This window comes from Plasmodium reichenowi, chromosome 9 (genome assembly GCF_001601855.1).
Source record: "Plasmodium reichenowi strain SY57 chromosome 9, whole genome shotgun sequence".
Taxonomy (NCBI): Eukaryota; Apicomplexa; class Aconoidasida; order Haemosporida; family Plasmodiidae; genus Plasmodium; species Plasmodium reichenowi.
This window is the reverse complement of record NC_033654.1, coordinates 718502-735254: the sequence shown is the minus strand read 5'-3', so window position 1 is coordinate 735254 and position 16753 is coordinate 718502. Positions and strand designations below refer to the sequence as shown.

Sequence of the window (16753 nt, the reverse complement as noted above, 5' to 3'; positions counted from 1 at the left end):
TTTTTTTTATTTTAAATATTTTTTTTTTTTTTTTTTTTTTTTTTTTTTTTTTTTAAAAAAAAAAAATATTTTTTTTTTTTTTTTTTTTTTTTTTTTTTTTTTTTTTTTTTTTTTATGTTTCCACCCTTTCCTTTTAAAACTTAAACTTTTTAAAAATAATAAAAACGTAAAATTAACTCATTTTTAAAAGAAAAAATGAAAACAAATATGTGAGAAATATATATATATATATATATATATATACTATTTTATCTGTTCATTCCAGTATTCACACACGAATAACCACATAACGATGCTTGAATCTAAACATGGAATTATGTACATATATAAAATATATATTATTATATATATATATATATATATTTTTTTTTAATTTTTAAGACGTACTATCATTTGATAATAATATATACCAAAGAAAAAAAAAAAAAAATACACAAAATATATGTTTTCACTTGAAAAATAAAGAGATATTGAAAATGGGAATATACATAATATATATATATATAATATTATGTATGTATATTATGATATATTCCCACGTAATTTTTTTTTTTTTTTTTTTTTTTTTATCAAATGTACATATATATAATAATAATTATGTAAAATTGTAAATGATAAATCATAAAAAAAAAAAAAAAAAATTATTTTATTGTAATGAAAATATGTATATATATATATATATATATATATATATATAATATTTACTTATGCATATAATTTTACACAATGATATATTTTTGCAGATAATTGTGATAAATAAAAAACAAAAAAAATTATTTTTGGTTCAATATTATTGTAATTTATATATATATATATATATAAAATATGAAAAACATACATGTATTATATATATATTTATATATATATATTATTTTTCAGTATAATAAGACATCTTTACAAATAATAAAAAAAAAATAATAAAAAAATAGTAATACAATATATTGTTATACAAATATACATAAATTTTTTATGTTTTTATGTTTTTATGTTTTTTATGTTTTTATTTTTTTATATTCTTTATTGTTTATTATTATTATTATTTTATTTTATTTTTTCCTACTTTATACCAAAATATATTTTATGTTATGATATCATTTTTTATCTTTCAAAATTTTTGATATGAATATATATACGTTTTAAAACATACTTATAAAAGTACTTGAAAAAAATTTTTCACGTGCTGTATGTTTTCTTGTGAGAACCAAGAATATTACATATATATATATTTCCTTTTTTTTTTTTTTATTTTTTATAATTCATAAAGTTGATATTTGAACAAAGAATAAAAAAAAAAAAAAAAAACAATAAAAATAAAAATAGCAATAAAATAACTATAAAATAACAATAATATAACAATAATATAACAATAATATAACAATAATATAACAATAAAATAAAAATAAAATAAAATAAAAGATGTTTAATGTATGAAGAAATTTATTAATCATGGATGAAAATAAAACAAAAAATAAAATAAAAGTTTTAAATGTTTTTCAAAATGAAGAATTAGTAAAAAGTAAAGAAAAATCCCAGCACTTTAACAAATTTGAAGTATGTTAAAAAATAAATAAATAAATATATATATATATATATAATATAAAAAGTATATATTTGATTTTTTCAATTTATAAATATGTTATAATAGATTATTATTAGAATAAATGAATACATGCTTAAATATATACATATATATACATGTACATATATTTATATGTATCATTTATTTGGTTATTTTTATTTTTATTTTTATTTTTTTTTCTTTTACTTTCTTAGTTTGAGAAGGGAATCATACTTAATGCAATCGTGTCCACACCATCGAATAAAAGCACCAAAATAGACGAAAAAAAAGAAAAGGAAAAAAAAAATTGCATAATATTTCGAGAACAATGTGAATATTGTCTAACTAATTTTTCTATAAGTGGTCATTTGATTCTAACAAAAGAGTCTTTATTATTTGAACCAGATTTAAGAGATAAAAATGTGATAACAGATGGATTTGGGACATATCAAATATTTATAGATTTATATGATATTTATGAATGTGCTCACATTGTAGTTCCTACAAAAGATACTTATTTATGTAATAATGAAGATACTTGTGGTTTTATACAAGTATTATTAAAAAGTATATATACAAGAATATGTGATGATCAAACTCATAAAAAAGGGAATCAAATATCAAATTATACAACAAATCATGGAAATGATAATTCAAGTAATAATAATAATAATAATAATTATAATAATTATAATGATGAAAATAAACAAAAGAGTATTTCATATTATAAATATATAAGTAAAAGTTTATCTTATGTCTTTAATTTAGCTCAGCCACTAGTTACAACTAATACAACATTCAAAGAAAATAAAAATGATAAAGTACAAAATTTGGAAGATATAATATCTGATGTTTCATTTAAAGGAGGTGGAACTGCATATAATTTTAGCGGTACACAAAATAATATAAATAATGCAAATAATATAAATAATGCAAATAATATAAATAATATAAATAATACAAATAATACATCTAATGATTTGTTTAAAAATAATATAAATAAGTTTAACACGACAATATGCGAAAATCCAAAAAATAATAATATCAATAATATTGTTTTACAGAATGATGAACATAAAGTTAATAAAAATATGCTTTCCTTTGATATGTCCACTTCTTATAATAATAATCATAATAATAATAATAATAATATTGTTGATCATTTACATGATAGTGATTTAAAAATTTATCAAAAAATCAATGAAATTAATTATAGTACAGTTATTCCTTCCTATCCTGATATTACATATAAAAATAGTTTAAATTTAGCTAACTCGCAATCATCTTTCAAGGATGATCTTTCTAGTGATTGTGATAAGAAAAATAATAATCAATATAAAAAGAAAAACGAACATGGAAGGGGAAACGGAAAGGAAAAAGAAAACGAAAAGGAAAAGGAAAAAGAAAAGGAAAAAGAAAAGGATAAAGAAAAAGAAAAAGAGAACGAAAAAGAAAAAGAAAAACAAATTTTAAAGGAAAACAAGGGCTCGTTCACCTTTTCAAGTGATTCTAATAATAACATTTTGAGCGATACAACTCAAAATGTGAAACAAATAAATCCATATGATAACAACAGAGATAAATCCTTATATGAACGAACGAAAGAATGTAACACACATAATTCTACATATATGAATGAGGATAAAATAGTTAATAAATCTAATATAAAGAATGAGGATAGTAGTAATATATATTTTAATGAGAACATTAAAGAAAATAATAAAAATGATTTGTTAGATGATAATAAATCTAAAAATGAAATGAAAGAAAAAAAAGGTGGAGATAATATAAAAAGAGAAGAAACAACATATACCTTATATGATCAAAATGGTTCATGTTCAAAGACATTATTAAAGAATATTTCTTTTGAACTTCCAAATGAAGAAAGGCATAATAAATTAAATATTTCATATAATAATAATAATAATAATAATAATAATAATAAGGAGAGTTCGTGCACATCCAATACAAATGAACCAAACGAATTAACAAGAAAACCACATAAAAAATATGAAGAGAAAAGCTTTATATTATTCAGATTTTTTAATAATAATAAAGCTTATGAAACTACTACTAAAATTATTAAAGAAATTGATAAAGTTAGAGATTCTAAAAATAAAATGAGAAAAACAATAACATCAGTTCCATATACGTCTAATGAATTATTAAGATCTATTATAGAAAAATCATTAATAGAAAATAATAATAATAAAAATATTCCAAAGAAAGCCTCAATGAATGATATTAATGATTTGAAATATTTAGCTTTGATACCAAAGTTAGAATATATAAATGGAGCTGTTAAATTATTAAATAAAGAAATGACAAAACAAATTAATTATTATTTACCTCCTACCTTAAGTATTAAGATATGGAAACTAGCTTTTTGTTCAAGTATACATGGTGTTTCATTTAAAACATTATATAGAAGTGTATATAATAAAGGTAGTGTTATTTTATTAATATATGATATGAATAATGTTCTTTTTGGTTATTTCCTAAATAAATTACATTGTGATAATTGTTATTATGGTTCTGGAGAAAATTTCTTATTTACTTTCAAAAATAATAAGTTAAATAATAACAATAATTATACAAATTATAAATGTATAGAATCATCATATGAAGACTTTTCGAAACCTACATTAGAACATATACAAAAAAAAAACCAAAATAATCTATCTAAAAATCATTGTTTTACACCTTCTAATGTCACTTCACAAGATAAATTAATAGTACCTTTTGATTATAATGATGAATCTTCAAATACAAATGATTCTAATATACCACATAATGATCATATTTCAAAAGCCCTTGAACACACGAAAACATTAAATCATGTAGATATGTTGGATGATGAATTCTCCAAAAAAAATCATAACTACAGTGAAAATACGTTGAATGATGATAAAAGTAACTGTTCAGATATACATAGTAATAACAACAACAACAATAATAATTATGACAATAATAATAATATGTTTGAGAAAAATATGTCTAGTAATGATAGCTGTCTATTTAACAAAATTAATAATGCTAAGACAAAAACACCAGCTTTATCGACAAATGACAATCTCAATAATAATAATGAAAACGATAATGCATCTATTCAAGTCTATGCCTGGACAACCAAAAATAATTATTTTGTATATTCAGATGAAAAATCTATTACAATTGGGGGTGGAGATAACTACGCCCTCGTTATTAATGAAGATCTATGTAAAGGACAAACAAATAAAAGTAAGACATATGATAATGATTTATTAACATATGATGAAGAATTTGAAATTCAATTTTTACAATTATGGGTATTTGACGATTGTTAATGTAAAATATAAATGAGAATATGTATTTCAAAAAAGAAAAAAAAAAAAAAAAAAGACGAAACAAATTAAATGACCTTGTATATATATATATATATATATATATATATATATATATATATATATATATATATATTTATATTTATATATATATATATTTATATTTATATATATATATTTTTTTGTTTCTTATAATTTGCTTTTCATTTATTGTACATACCCAATAGGATAAAATTTTGTTATACAAAATGCATATGAAGTTGTGATAGGACATAATACCTTATAATATATATATATATATATATATATATATGTTATATTTATTTTTTGTTCAATCACATTTATATATATACAAATTAGGTATGCATATAATCATTTATAAGTTATATAATTTTTATACGTTTTTGTAAAATTTTTTTTTTTTTTGTTTATTATTACATATTATGCACAAAGATATCTTTTATGTGTTTTATTATTATTTCATTAAATATATATATATATATATATATATTAACTATAACTTCAATGAATGCATATGAATTTGAAAAATATTTATATACATTATGTAAAAGGATATATGATATTTATAATTTCATAAAGCATGACACTAAAAATATTTTAAAATGTGAGGCTTTTTATAATAGTAAGTAAATAAAAAAAAAATACATACATACATACATATAAATATATATATATCTATATATATAACACTTGTTTGTTGAAATACAAAATTAATTAAAAATTGCTCTTCCAATTCTTAGTTGAGTTGTTTCATGTTTTATAGCCAATTCCATATCATCTGACATACCCATACTCATATGAAAAGTTTTATTTAGAAAATAATTATTTATAACTTGATTGTTCAAGAGTCTCCTTTTTATATCATTTAATATGAGAAAAGAATTTTCTCTTTTATTTATATCTAATGAAGAAATAGTCATAAGTCCTTTAAATATTAAAAATTGGCAATTATTAATTATATGCAATACAGTATTTTCGATTTCATCATAATTCTGATGAGTTAATCCAGTTTTTGTTTCATCATCTGTTGTTTTTATTTGCATTAATACACATAATTTTCTTAATTCCTCATTATTATTATTATTCAGTTCATTTTCAATTTTCAAATAATTATTTAACAAGGTAGCTTTCTTTTCTTTATCCAATGTTTCTATCATATATAAATTTTTAACTTTTAAAATATTCTTGCATTTATTTGATTGTAAATTTCCTATAAAATGCCATTTTATATTTTTAGCTAGCTGTTCAGATTTTTCAATTAAAGAATCGACAGAATTCTCCCCAAAATGATATTTATCGTCAACTGAATGTATATTGTGTATTTCTTCCTTTCCTACATATTTAGTTACTATTAATATATCTGGCGCACTAACACAAAAATTATCACAAATACGTTTTACTTTTTGTTCAATTTCTTTTAAATTATTTATGTACTTCATCTTGTTCATATCAAAAAAAATAAAATAAAATAAATAAATAAAACAAAATAAAACAAAATGTAATATAATACAATACAATATATTAAGAACAATATAAATTATACATCAAAAAGAGATCATTAAGATGTTTCTATAAAAAAATATATTCTATATTGTTATTAATTTGTTTAGCTATTTTCTATTTTTATGGAAATTTTCAATTTATTATTAATATATATATATATATATATATATTATATAATATTAAGAGCAAAGCTGAATTTTAAAATACTACATTTATTTTTATATAAGCCTATGACTTTTATATTTATTGTATATATTTCCTTGTACGTAATAATTCTTATTCATAATATATATATATATATATATATATATTTATATATATATGATTTATTATAAGTAATAAAATTCAATTACATATAATTAAAAATATTTTTAAAAGGTATTAAAATAGATAAAAAGATATCCTTTATAGTTTTAAAAAATATGAGAGAAAAAAGTTTAATGTTTTTTTTTTTTTTTTTTTTTTTTTTTTCTTTTCCTTATGCAATATAAAGAAAAAGGCAAACAAATATATACATATATAGATATATATACATATATACATATATACATATACATATACATATACATATATACATATATATATATATATATATACATATATATTTCTTTTTTTCCATATTTTAAAAAAATTTCTTAATTTCATTGTACTTTTTCTTTTGGATGGTGTTCCTTGTTAGGCCTAAGGTAACTATTATCGAAGAGAATGATTAATATGAATAGAATAAAATAAATAAGAGATAAATATATATAAAAATAAAATGGGTAATTTTTGAATTTGACTTTTTTATTTTTATCATAATGTAATAATGTTCTGATAGGTATAGAGTATTCCAAATTTAAAATATTATATCCTTTATTTAAATAATATATTTGTAATTTATATATACCATGTTCTTTGGGAAGTTGAAAGTTTGTATAATAAGTTGGATTATTTATTGATTTATATGTATTAAGAAATGTTCTAGAGATGATATGTATTTTGCTTATTTGAATTTGTATATTATTATTTTTATAAGGTACCCAGAAATTATTTTTTAATTGGTATAGATCTATAGACATATTAACAAAATCATTTATAAAAAAGGTATTGTTTGATTTATCCTTGTTTATATCTTTATAGAATTTAAAATTATTATATCTAATGATACCACTTTTTTTAAGATTCCATTTGATTAATTCATAAGTAAATTGTTTATTTGCATTATGAAGATTAAAAAAAGAATCTGAAAAAATTTCAGATGAAGAAGAAAAAACTATTCTGGAATTATTTTCTAATTGTATAGCTGATATTAATAATAAATCAGTTCCTTGTTTTTGTCTTTTGATCACTTGATCATTTTTATCGTATAATAAACAAGTTCGTGTGCATGCTAGAACTTCTAAGAAATATTTTTCTTTTAATAAAACTGAATGAGCAGTTCCTTTGAAAAGAATATTATTTTTAATTGATGTTATAGGTGTATCTGAAATAATTTGATTTGTAAAAAATTCTTTTTCTTTATTTGTTTTTTTTACATTAATTTCTTTTTCATTATCATCATTTTTTATAACAATATTATTAAAATAATCATTCACATATGATGAATTTCCATGTACACTAATGTTTATTTCATTTAAATAATGAAAAGCATTTTTTCCAATAACATTATTTAAACTAAAAAATATATCTTTTTTTTTGTCTATAAATAATTTCAAATACCTAGATTTTAATATTTCAACAACTTTATCATTTAATATATCTAATAGTATAATTAATCCATCATATAAAGAATAATTAATTTTATCAATATCATCAGGTGATAATATATTTATAATTTTACTTATATAATTTCCTTCTGTATTTAATATGTGTAAAAACGATGAATATTTTTTATTTATATTTGTTATATCCGTTATTAATATCAATTTTTTCTCTTTATATTTCTGGATCTTGTTTTTAATTTTTCCTGTAATGGATTTTTTTTTATAATCAACATTCTGTAGCTTTTTTTTTTCACATGAATATCTAAATGAAAGAATTAAAAAATAAAGAAAAAAAAAAAAAAAAAAAAGGAAATTTTTAATTTTTATTTTCATTATTTTGCTATAAAGTAAAAGAAAAAAAAAAAAGAAAAATAATAAAAAAATAAAAATAAAAAAAAAAGAAAAAGAAAAAGAAAAAAAAAATAGCGCTGTGTTTCACATTTTTAAATGGGGTTTCACATAAATGAACGAACAAATAAATAAATAAAAAATAAAATAAAATATATCTATATATATATATAGATAGATAGATTTATTTATTTATTGTGTTATCTTTTTATCGAATAAGCAAAATTAAAATAAGTTTTAATTTATGTTTTTTTTTATATGAGATTAGGAGAACATATATGTGATATATTTATCACACATTATATATATGATATCAAATATTATTTATATATTTATTAAATATGTTAGCTTAATATTAGCTAAATATTTTTTTTTATTTTTTTTTTTTTTTTTTTTTAATTTATCAAATGTTAAAATGACAGTACATATATAAAAAAAAAATAATAATGATAAAAAATAAAATATATATATATATATTTATATATATATATATAACAAAATTTAAATTATTAAATAAAAAAAAAAAAAAGAGAGATACTTATGAACCTATAATTTGGTATCATAATTTTATATATCATTTCAATGTAATTATGTTATATATATATATATGTGTTAATTGATTAGTATAATATTGTATATATATTTGTAGGATTAGAAAAATAATATATATATTGAAATAAAAAGTGTATCTAAATATATATATATATATATATATATATTGATAACTTCTTTCTTTTTTTATGTTCTATGATGTTGAGTGTGCCTCATCCTTCTCTTCTACATTAAAACTTTTACTCTTGTCTATCACTACTACATCTTCCTTTTGGAAATAATTAAAACATATAACGGATAGGATTAAAGATAGAAGGAAGGTAATAAAAAGGTAAGAGTAATGATTAATAGATATAAATTCTAATAAAGCTGACATAATAAAAGCTCCAATAAAAAGTGCATAATATGAAAAGAATGCTGCTAGTATTCTACATTCATTTGGAAATGTTTCAAAAACATGTGTCCATATAATATGCCCAAATCCGAATGATAATCCAAGAAAATATAAAAATATTGATGTTGTTATAATAATTTTATTAGTTATATTTGTAAGTGTTACAAAGTAAGATGCAACCATTGCTGTAGATGCTATAACTTGTAAAACTAATCCTATAATGAGTAAGTCTCTCTTTTTATAATATTGTGATATGATAGTAGATATGATTGTACATATAATATACCATAATATAAATCCTACACATATAAATGTATTAGCCATATTTGTTGAAAAAGATTTATAAAATAAGAAAGGTTTTGTAAAAAAAATAAAACATCCACTAAATGAATATAAATAACAAATTAATGATGTTATTAAAGATGTGTTAAATAATTTTTTATTATTCCAGAAATCTATAAATAACATATCACTCATTAAAAATCTCACTTCTTTATTTGTTTTATTCCTATGATATTCTGTTACTTCATCTAATTGTTCCATATTGATTTTAGATTTTAGAGTTTCATATTTCTTATAACTTTTCTTCTCATATAAATGTAAAGGGGTATCCATTTTATATACAAAATGGAAGAGCAACACAGAAATTAAGCTAAATAATGTAGGTAATAAAAAATGTATTTTATATAATGTATACAAAAATATGTGTGTTCTTCTTAAATTATCAAATTTTATATTCTCATATGCACCACCAAATAAATAACTTATAAACATACCTAAGGCAAAAAATGTTTGTAAATAAAATCCATAAAAATTCTGATATGTTTTTGTAGAATACTCTAAAACATAAAAACATACAATAACAAAGGAACATCCGATAGCTAACCCAAAAAAAGCTTGAGTTAATAAAAATATTATTATATGAGGCTTATTATATATTGTTAATAAACTACCAAACATAAATAAATAATTTATAAGTAACATAAACTTTCTCCTGTTCAAACTTTTAAAAAATAAACATAAAAAACATCCAAATAAAGCACTCATATATAAAACAAATGAAAAGCAAGCGAAATACCACTTTTCTTTATTACAACCTCTATGATCCATTGGACATATTTCATATTCTTGCACTATAAATTTTCTTGCCATATTTGTTGCCGTTATGCACATTCCGCAATTTAACATAGCCAGGCAAGCATTGCTTATGATCTTGGTTATATACAACATTGTTAAAAGGTTTAATGCAAAAAAAATGAAACGGCTAAATAACTTGCACGCAAAAATTTGTATAAATAAATAAATAAAATAAAATAATATATATATATATATATATATATATATATTTATGTATTTTATAAAATGTGTGTCTATTTTTTTATATGTATATTTACATATATATTGACTTTATAAGTTGATTTATATTAAAAAATAAAATGCTATATTATATTTTTCAATACATATTAATATATACATAAATTTATATATATATATATATATATGCAACATATTAAAATTATGTTATTTGTTTTTTGTGGTCTTTTTATTTTGAATCAGTTGCATTATTTTTGTTTTAATTAAAGACACATGCTTGAGTAAAATTATAAAAAAAAATATAAATATAGTAAAAATAAAATAAATCAGTTGATATATATATATATATATATATATATATAAAGAAAAATGTCATTATTAAAATATAAATTTACTTATAGAAAATAAATATTAATATATATATATATATATATATTTTTCATTCTTTTTAAACGGATGAACCTTTTCTCATTTTTTTATACATTATATAAAGGATACTTAAACACCAAATAAAGAGAAAAATATACACACACACATAAATATATACATATATATATATATATATATATATATATATGTATGAAAAAATAATCATATAAAAAAAAAATTCGAACATTCTTGTAATTATAAATTGGTGTAATATCATCAGAACAGTAAATTGATCTACATTATATTAATAAATAAAAAAAAAAAACATAAATTAAGTTGAACAAAAAAATAAATAATATAATATAATAAAAAAAGGGTTCAGCTTTTATTAAATGTTTTATTTGCAAAATGCATGTCTTTGCAATTATTTTTTTTATTTTTTTTTTTTAAATTCATATATTATGGCTATATAATAACATTCAAAAATATATATATATATATATATATATATATATATATATATATATATTGTATATATAACAATAGAATAATAATTTACATTATAAATCTTGGTCTAAATCCTCAAGATATTCATCTACAACATCAATCAAGGTGTCAAGTTTCATGGGGAAAAGTAAAATATGTTTCCTTTTTAATTTATTCTCACCTACATTAAAATATACACATAAATAAATAAATAAATAAATATATATATATATATATATATATTTTATTAAATGTTATGCTTGTATAAAATTAATTCATAATATGATTTTATTTTTTATTTTTTATTTTTTTCTTTAATTTTATTATTTTTATTTTTATTTGTTTATCATTTTGTATTGTTTACCTTTTGGGTATAGAGCTAAACTAGGATAGTAATCCACCGATTCATCAATCATATCATTTAATTTAGCATCCATAGTTGCAACTAATACATCTTTATATTTATTTTCGAGATGGAAATAATTCGCTACAGTATCCCAAAATGTAAATAATGGTTTACATTCTTTACAACCTTGAACATGATAAAATATAAGAACAAGTTTTTCAGGATCCATAACATATGACTCAAAATCATTTGAACATAAAATTTGATATTTTTGTTTTTCTCTTCTTTTAATTGGTTTTTCAGATTTTCGATAAACAGCAAGATTGTTTTTTAAAAATTCATCTAAGAAACTTTCAACATGTGATACAGTTATATTTTCATCCATTATTTTAGCATATTTTTTAGGTCTTAGCATTTGAGAAAGAGTAACAAAAGAGGCATTATTATAATCCATAATACTGATAAGACTCATATGGTTTTCTATATTAAAGTGTTCTAAAACTTCATCTTTTCTTGGAAAAACAAATTTTATCTACATTAAGGAAGAAAAAAAAAATAAATAAAATATACACATATATATATATATATTACTAGGAATATTTAAATTCATCACACAGTTAACGAGCAAATATTTTACATATACATATAAATTTATTTTTTTTTTTTTTTTTTTTATTTTTCTTTTTCTTTATATTTATATGTGTGCTACCTGATTGTGCTTCATTATTAAGTCGTAGAGCTCTACATATAATGTATCGGAATATTCTCCGAAACGATTAAATATGTAAAAATATATATCGCCATTAAGAGGTGGTAATGATTTTCTATGGTAATTAATAATAATAGGAAATTGTTTCATATAATTATCAGCAAATTGATATATACTATCAGAGGTCCATATACCATTATATGGTACATATGTGTCTTTATATTTAAGATTTTCTTTAGGTATAGTAGATCCAGGTCCATTAAAAATTTCAATTTTTACATCTTCTTCATTTTCAACATATATTAAACCAACAGCTAAATTTGGTAGTTTCTGTGTTTCACCAAAATGGACAAATTTATTAGCATTATCAGATCCTCTTATACAAAATGCTATAATACTCGCATAACCTTTTTTTTTATGCATCTCTACATATTTCTCAACATTATTTTTTTCCATTATTTCTATGGAAGGTTCAGGTAACAATTTAAACCATTCTAAAATATTTTCTTTTGTATACTTTCTATTAAATGTATACCCCTTTTCTGGATCAAAATCTTTAAATGTTAAAATTTTGGGTATATTTTTTATTTCAAAATTATCAGCTGTTTTTGCTAAACTAATCGTATCCACATAAACAAATACTACATCATTATCTATTAATTCATTTGATGCTTTTACAAATTCTTTATAAACATTTTTACATTTACTCTCTTTCTCATTACAAAATAAAGCCATACAATTCTGAGTATGCTGACTATATATCTGTAATTCAACTTCATGTGTTAAATGCTTTACATTCCTTATCTCGTCTTTACTTATCCCTTCCCATATTGCCCCCTCACCTAATATTATATTATTAAGATGAAGAAGAAATATTATGTATATTATGAAAATATGCAAAATGTTATTAAAGCAAAAATGTTTCATTGTAAAAAAAATAAAATCAATATGAATAAATAAATAAATAAATAAATAAATAAATATATATATATATAATATATATATATATATATATATATATATATATATATATATATATATATATATATATTATTCCAATTAATTTTTGGTATTCCTCAAAAAATATTTTAAAAAAATATATATATTATAAAAATAAGAATAAATAAAAAAAAAAAAAAATAAATATCAATAAATAAATAAATATATATTATATATATATATATATATATATATATATATATATATATAATAAATTATTAAAAGAAAATAAATTTTAATAATGAGCCTAAATAAATAATATATATTTAATTTATATTCTTATAATTTAAAATATATTTTTTTTTATATCATAAAACGTATTTAAAAAAAAAAAGAAAAGAAAAATTACCGTAATATAAATTGTGTGTGTCTGTAAAATGTGGAAAATCTATTAAAAAATATATTGCAATATTATGTATATAATCTGTATTTTCATATTATTTCATTTTCATAGACAAAATATTAGATTTTTTTGCATTACATTTTATATTGTTTTTTTTTTTGTTTTTATTTAAAACTAAAAAATATTTAGTATAATAAATAAGGATTTAAAAAAACAAAAAAAAAAAATGAAGTGTATTATTATTATAGCTCAAATCGTTTCTAGAGCAATAACATATTTTAATAGATATTTTATATTATATTATATATATATATATATATATATATATATATATATATTTTTTTTTTTTAAAGGTCATAAATACAATATATATTTCCATATTATAAACTTATTATATCATATGAGACAAATAACAATATTTTAAAAATATATTTAATGAAATTTTAAAATTTATTTACCTTTTAAAAGGAAAAAATATATATATGTTTACTTATTTAAAAAATAATTATAATTTGCCTGTGCAAAACGTTAATATACATAAATTAAAATAAATAAATAAATATAAATATATATATATATATATATATATATTTCCCTAGACATAATACATATAAGACATTCCGTATTTACCAATTGAAGAAGACAATATTTTAACATAAATAGAATTTTTTAGGTTACATAAGTTTTCCTCATATTTAATTGAACAACATATATTTGTAGAACTATAATGAAATACAATATTAAAATCTTATATTAATGCTTTTTAATTTTATTTATAAATTTTCGTTTTTTTTATATATGGAACAACAAAATTTTTACAAACTCTAGTACTCTTTTATCAGTATATTTCACAAATTATTTAATAGAAAAAATAAAAAAAAATAAAAAAAAATAAAATTATATCTCAAATTATATTAGTATATTAAAAAAAAAGAAAACAATTAAATATGAATATATATATATATATATATATATATATATATGAATAAATAAATAAATAAATATATATATATATATATTAACATGTTTCCTTTTTATTTGGTGTATAAATATTATTTCTGAAATCCCACCTTAGTAATCCCTTTTCACCTTCATCTCTTCCACTGCAAATGTGTAAAAGTTGGGCTTCTCTTCCGTCACTTCCTACAACAATTAAACATGGTACATCGCTTCTTGGGCCTGATCCATAGAATGGTACTTCATGAGAATTTGTTACTCGGAAATGTTTTTTCAATATATCTGTTAAAGGGTCAGCTACGTCTACATATAACCACGGCATGTGTTTTTTGTGATCTTCAAATGATTTTCTATCTGGGTCTATGCTTACAAAAATTACTTCTATTTTTTGGCTTGATCCTCCTTCGTTAATGGTCTTATAATACTATATAAAATAAGGAAACGCGAAAAAAAAAAAATATAACAAATGAAAATTAAATGACATACTATATATATATATATATATATATATATATATATATATATATATATATATATATATATATATTTATTTATTTATTTATTTATTTATATTCTTATTATTATTATGTAATAATTATTATGTGTATATTTTTATATTTATATGAGAAATCTAAAAAATTTAACCTGTTGTAAAAATGGTAAAAATGCCCTACATTTGGGATCACTTCCATTTGAAAAAAATATAGCTACAGATTTTCCAAATAAATGCTTTTCATTTACTACAGTATTGTTAATATTTTTTAAGGATCCCTCCGGAAATAATATAAGATCTACAAGAAAAAAAAAAAAAAAAAAACAAATAAATAAATAAATAAATAAAATATATTAAAATGAAGGAGCAATATATATATATATATATATATATATATATATATTTAAATACATACACAATATTACATATATATTCATATAATATGTTGAATTAATTTTTTATTTTTTTTGTACCCATGTCAGAATAGTTTATGGGCATATTCAAAGTCTCCAATTTACAGTTATCAGCATTTTCAGACGTTCTTCTTTTCTCCGCTTGATAAGGAGAATTGAAATTAACACATGCCATTTTATTTACAAAGATATATAAATATATATATATATAATAATAATAAATAAATAGTATAAATAAAATTTGTTATGAACGAAGAAAAACAAAACAAGAAAAAAATAAATAATAAAAGAAATAGGATTATTAATATATTAAAACAATTTGTATAAAAAAAAATTTAGGTGAAAATATAAAAGTGGAAACAATAATAGTGCATAGAAACTTTTTGTTTGAAAAAAAAAAAAAAATTAAGACAAAATGAAAAAAAGAAAAAGTTTGAAATAAAAAAGAATTTAATATAAAGTAATTTTATATTTTTCTCGTTTGCACATTATATATTTTTTATATTTTTCCTTGTCTTATTTTTTTTTATTTTTTATTTTTTATTTTTTTTTATTTTTTATTTTTTATTTTTTATTTTTTTTTTTTGGTTCTTTAAGTGTTCATAAAAAAAATTAATAAGCGAAATATTTTTTTGCAACCTTATTTTTTTTTTTTTTTAATTATCTGATGGTTTATATGGATAATTATATTTTATGAAGATTTTTATATATTAAAAGCATATAGTAATTCTCTTTTCCTTCTTTTTTTTTTTTTTTTTTTTTTTTTTTTTTTTTTTCGCTTTTTTTTTTTTTTATTACAAATTGTTTTTTTTTTAAAATTTATTTTTTTTTTTTTTTTTAAAAAAAACAATTTTTAACATTTTTTTTTTTACTTTTTTCT

At 18.4% G+C, this 16753-nt stretch overlaps 6 protein-coding genes across 6 annotated transcripts; 1 reads left to right on the top strand and 5 right to left on the bottom strand.

Annotated features, from left to right (window-relative positions):
• Nucleotides 1-1446: 1446 nt before the first annotated feature.
• Nucleotides 1447-4884, top strand: PRSY57_0917800 (TLD domain-containing protein; the record flags this gene model as incomplete). Its single annotated transcript, XM_012907417.2, has 2 exons — nt 1447-1551; nt 1774-4884. The coding sequence occupies 2 exons, from the start codon at nt 1447-1449 to the stop codon at nt 4882-4884; spliced, it is 3216 nt and encodes a 1071-aa protein (XP_012762871.2).
• A 728-nt stretch (nt 4885-5612) lies between these two features.
• PRSY57_0917700 (pyridoxal 5'-phosphate dependent enzyme class III, putative) lies at nt 5613-6341 on the bottom strand (the record flags this gene model as incomplete). Its single annotated transcript, XM_012907416.2, has 1 exon — nt 5613-6341. The coding sequence occupies one exon, from the start codon at nt 6339-6341 to the stop codon at nt 5613-5615; it is 729 nt and encodes a 242-aa protein (XP_012762870.1).
• Nucleotides 6342-7046: 705 nt separating this feature from the next.
• PRSY57_0917600 (dolichyl-diphosphooligosaccharide--protein glycosyltransferase, putative) lies at nt 7047-8483 on the bottom strand (the record flags this gene model as incomplete). Its single annotated transcript, XM_012907415.2, has 1 exon — nt 7047-8483. The coding sequence occupies one exon, from the start codon at nt 8481-8483 to the stop codon at nt 7047-7049; it is 1437 nt and encodes a 478-aa protein (XP_012762869.2).
• A 760-nt stretch (nt 8484-9243) lies between these two features.
• PRSY57_0917500 (sugar transporter, putative) lies at nt 9244-10674 on the bottom strand (the record flags this gene model as incomplete). Its single annotated transcript, XM_012907414.2, has 1 exon — nt 9244-10674. One exon carries the CDS (start codon nt 10672-10674, stop codon nt 9244-9246), a length of 1431 nt encoding a protein of 476 aa, XP_012762868.2.
• A 1013-nt stretch (nt 10675-11687) lies between these two features.
• Nucleotides 11688-13595, bottom strand: PRSY57_0917400 (protein disulfide isomerase; the record flags this gene model as incomplete). The annotated part of the gene is made up of 3 exons (XM_012907413.2): nt 11688-11794; nt 11978-12491; nt 12669-13595. 3 exons carry the CDS (start codon nt 13593-13595, stop codon nt 11688-11690), a joined length of 1548 nt encoding a protein of 515 aa, XP_012762867.1.
• A 1433-nt stretch (nt 13596-15028) lies between these two features.
• Nucleotides 15029-16048, bottom strand: PRSY57_0917300 (thioredoxin-like protein 1, putative; the record flags this gene model as incomplete). The annotated part of the gene is made up of 3 exons (XM_012907412.2): nt 15029-15391; nt 15613-15758; nt 15934-16048. 3 exons carry the CDS (start codon nt 16046-16048, stop codon nt 15029-15031), a joined length of 624 nt encoding a protein of 207 aa, XP_012762866.1.
• Nucleotides 16049-16753: the final 705 nt, after the last annotated feature.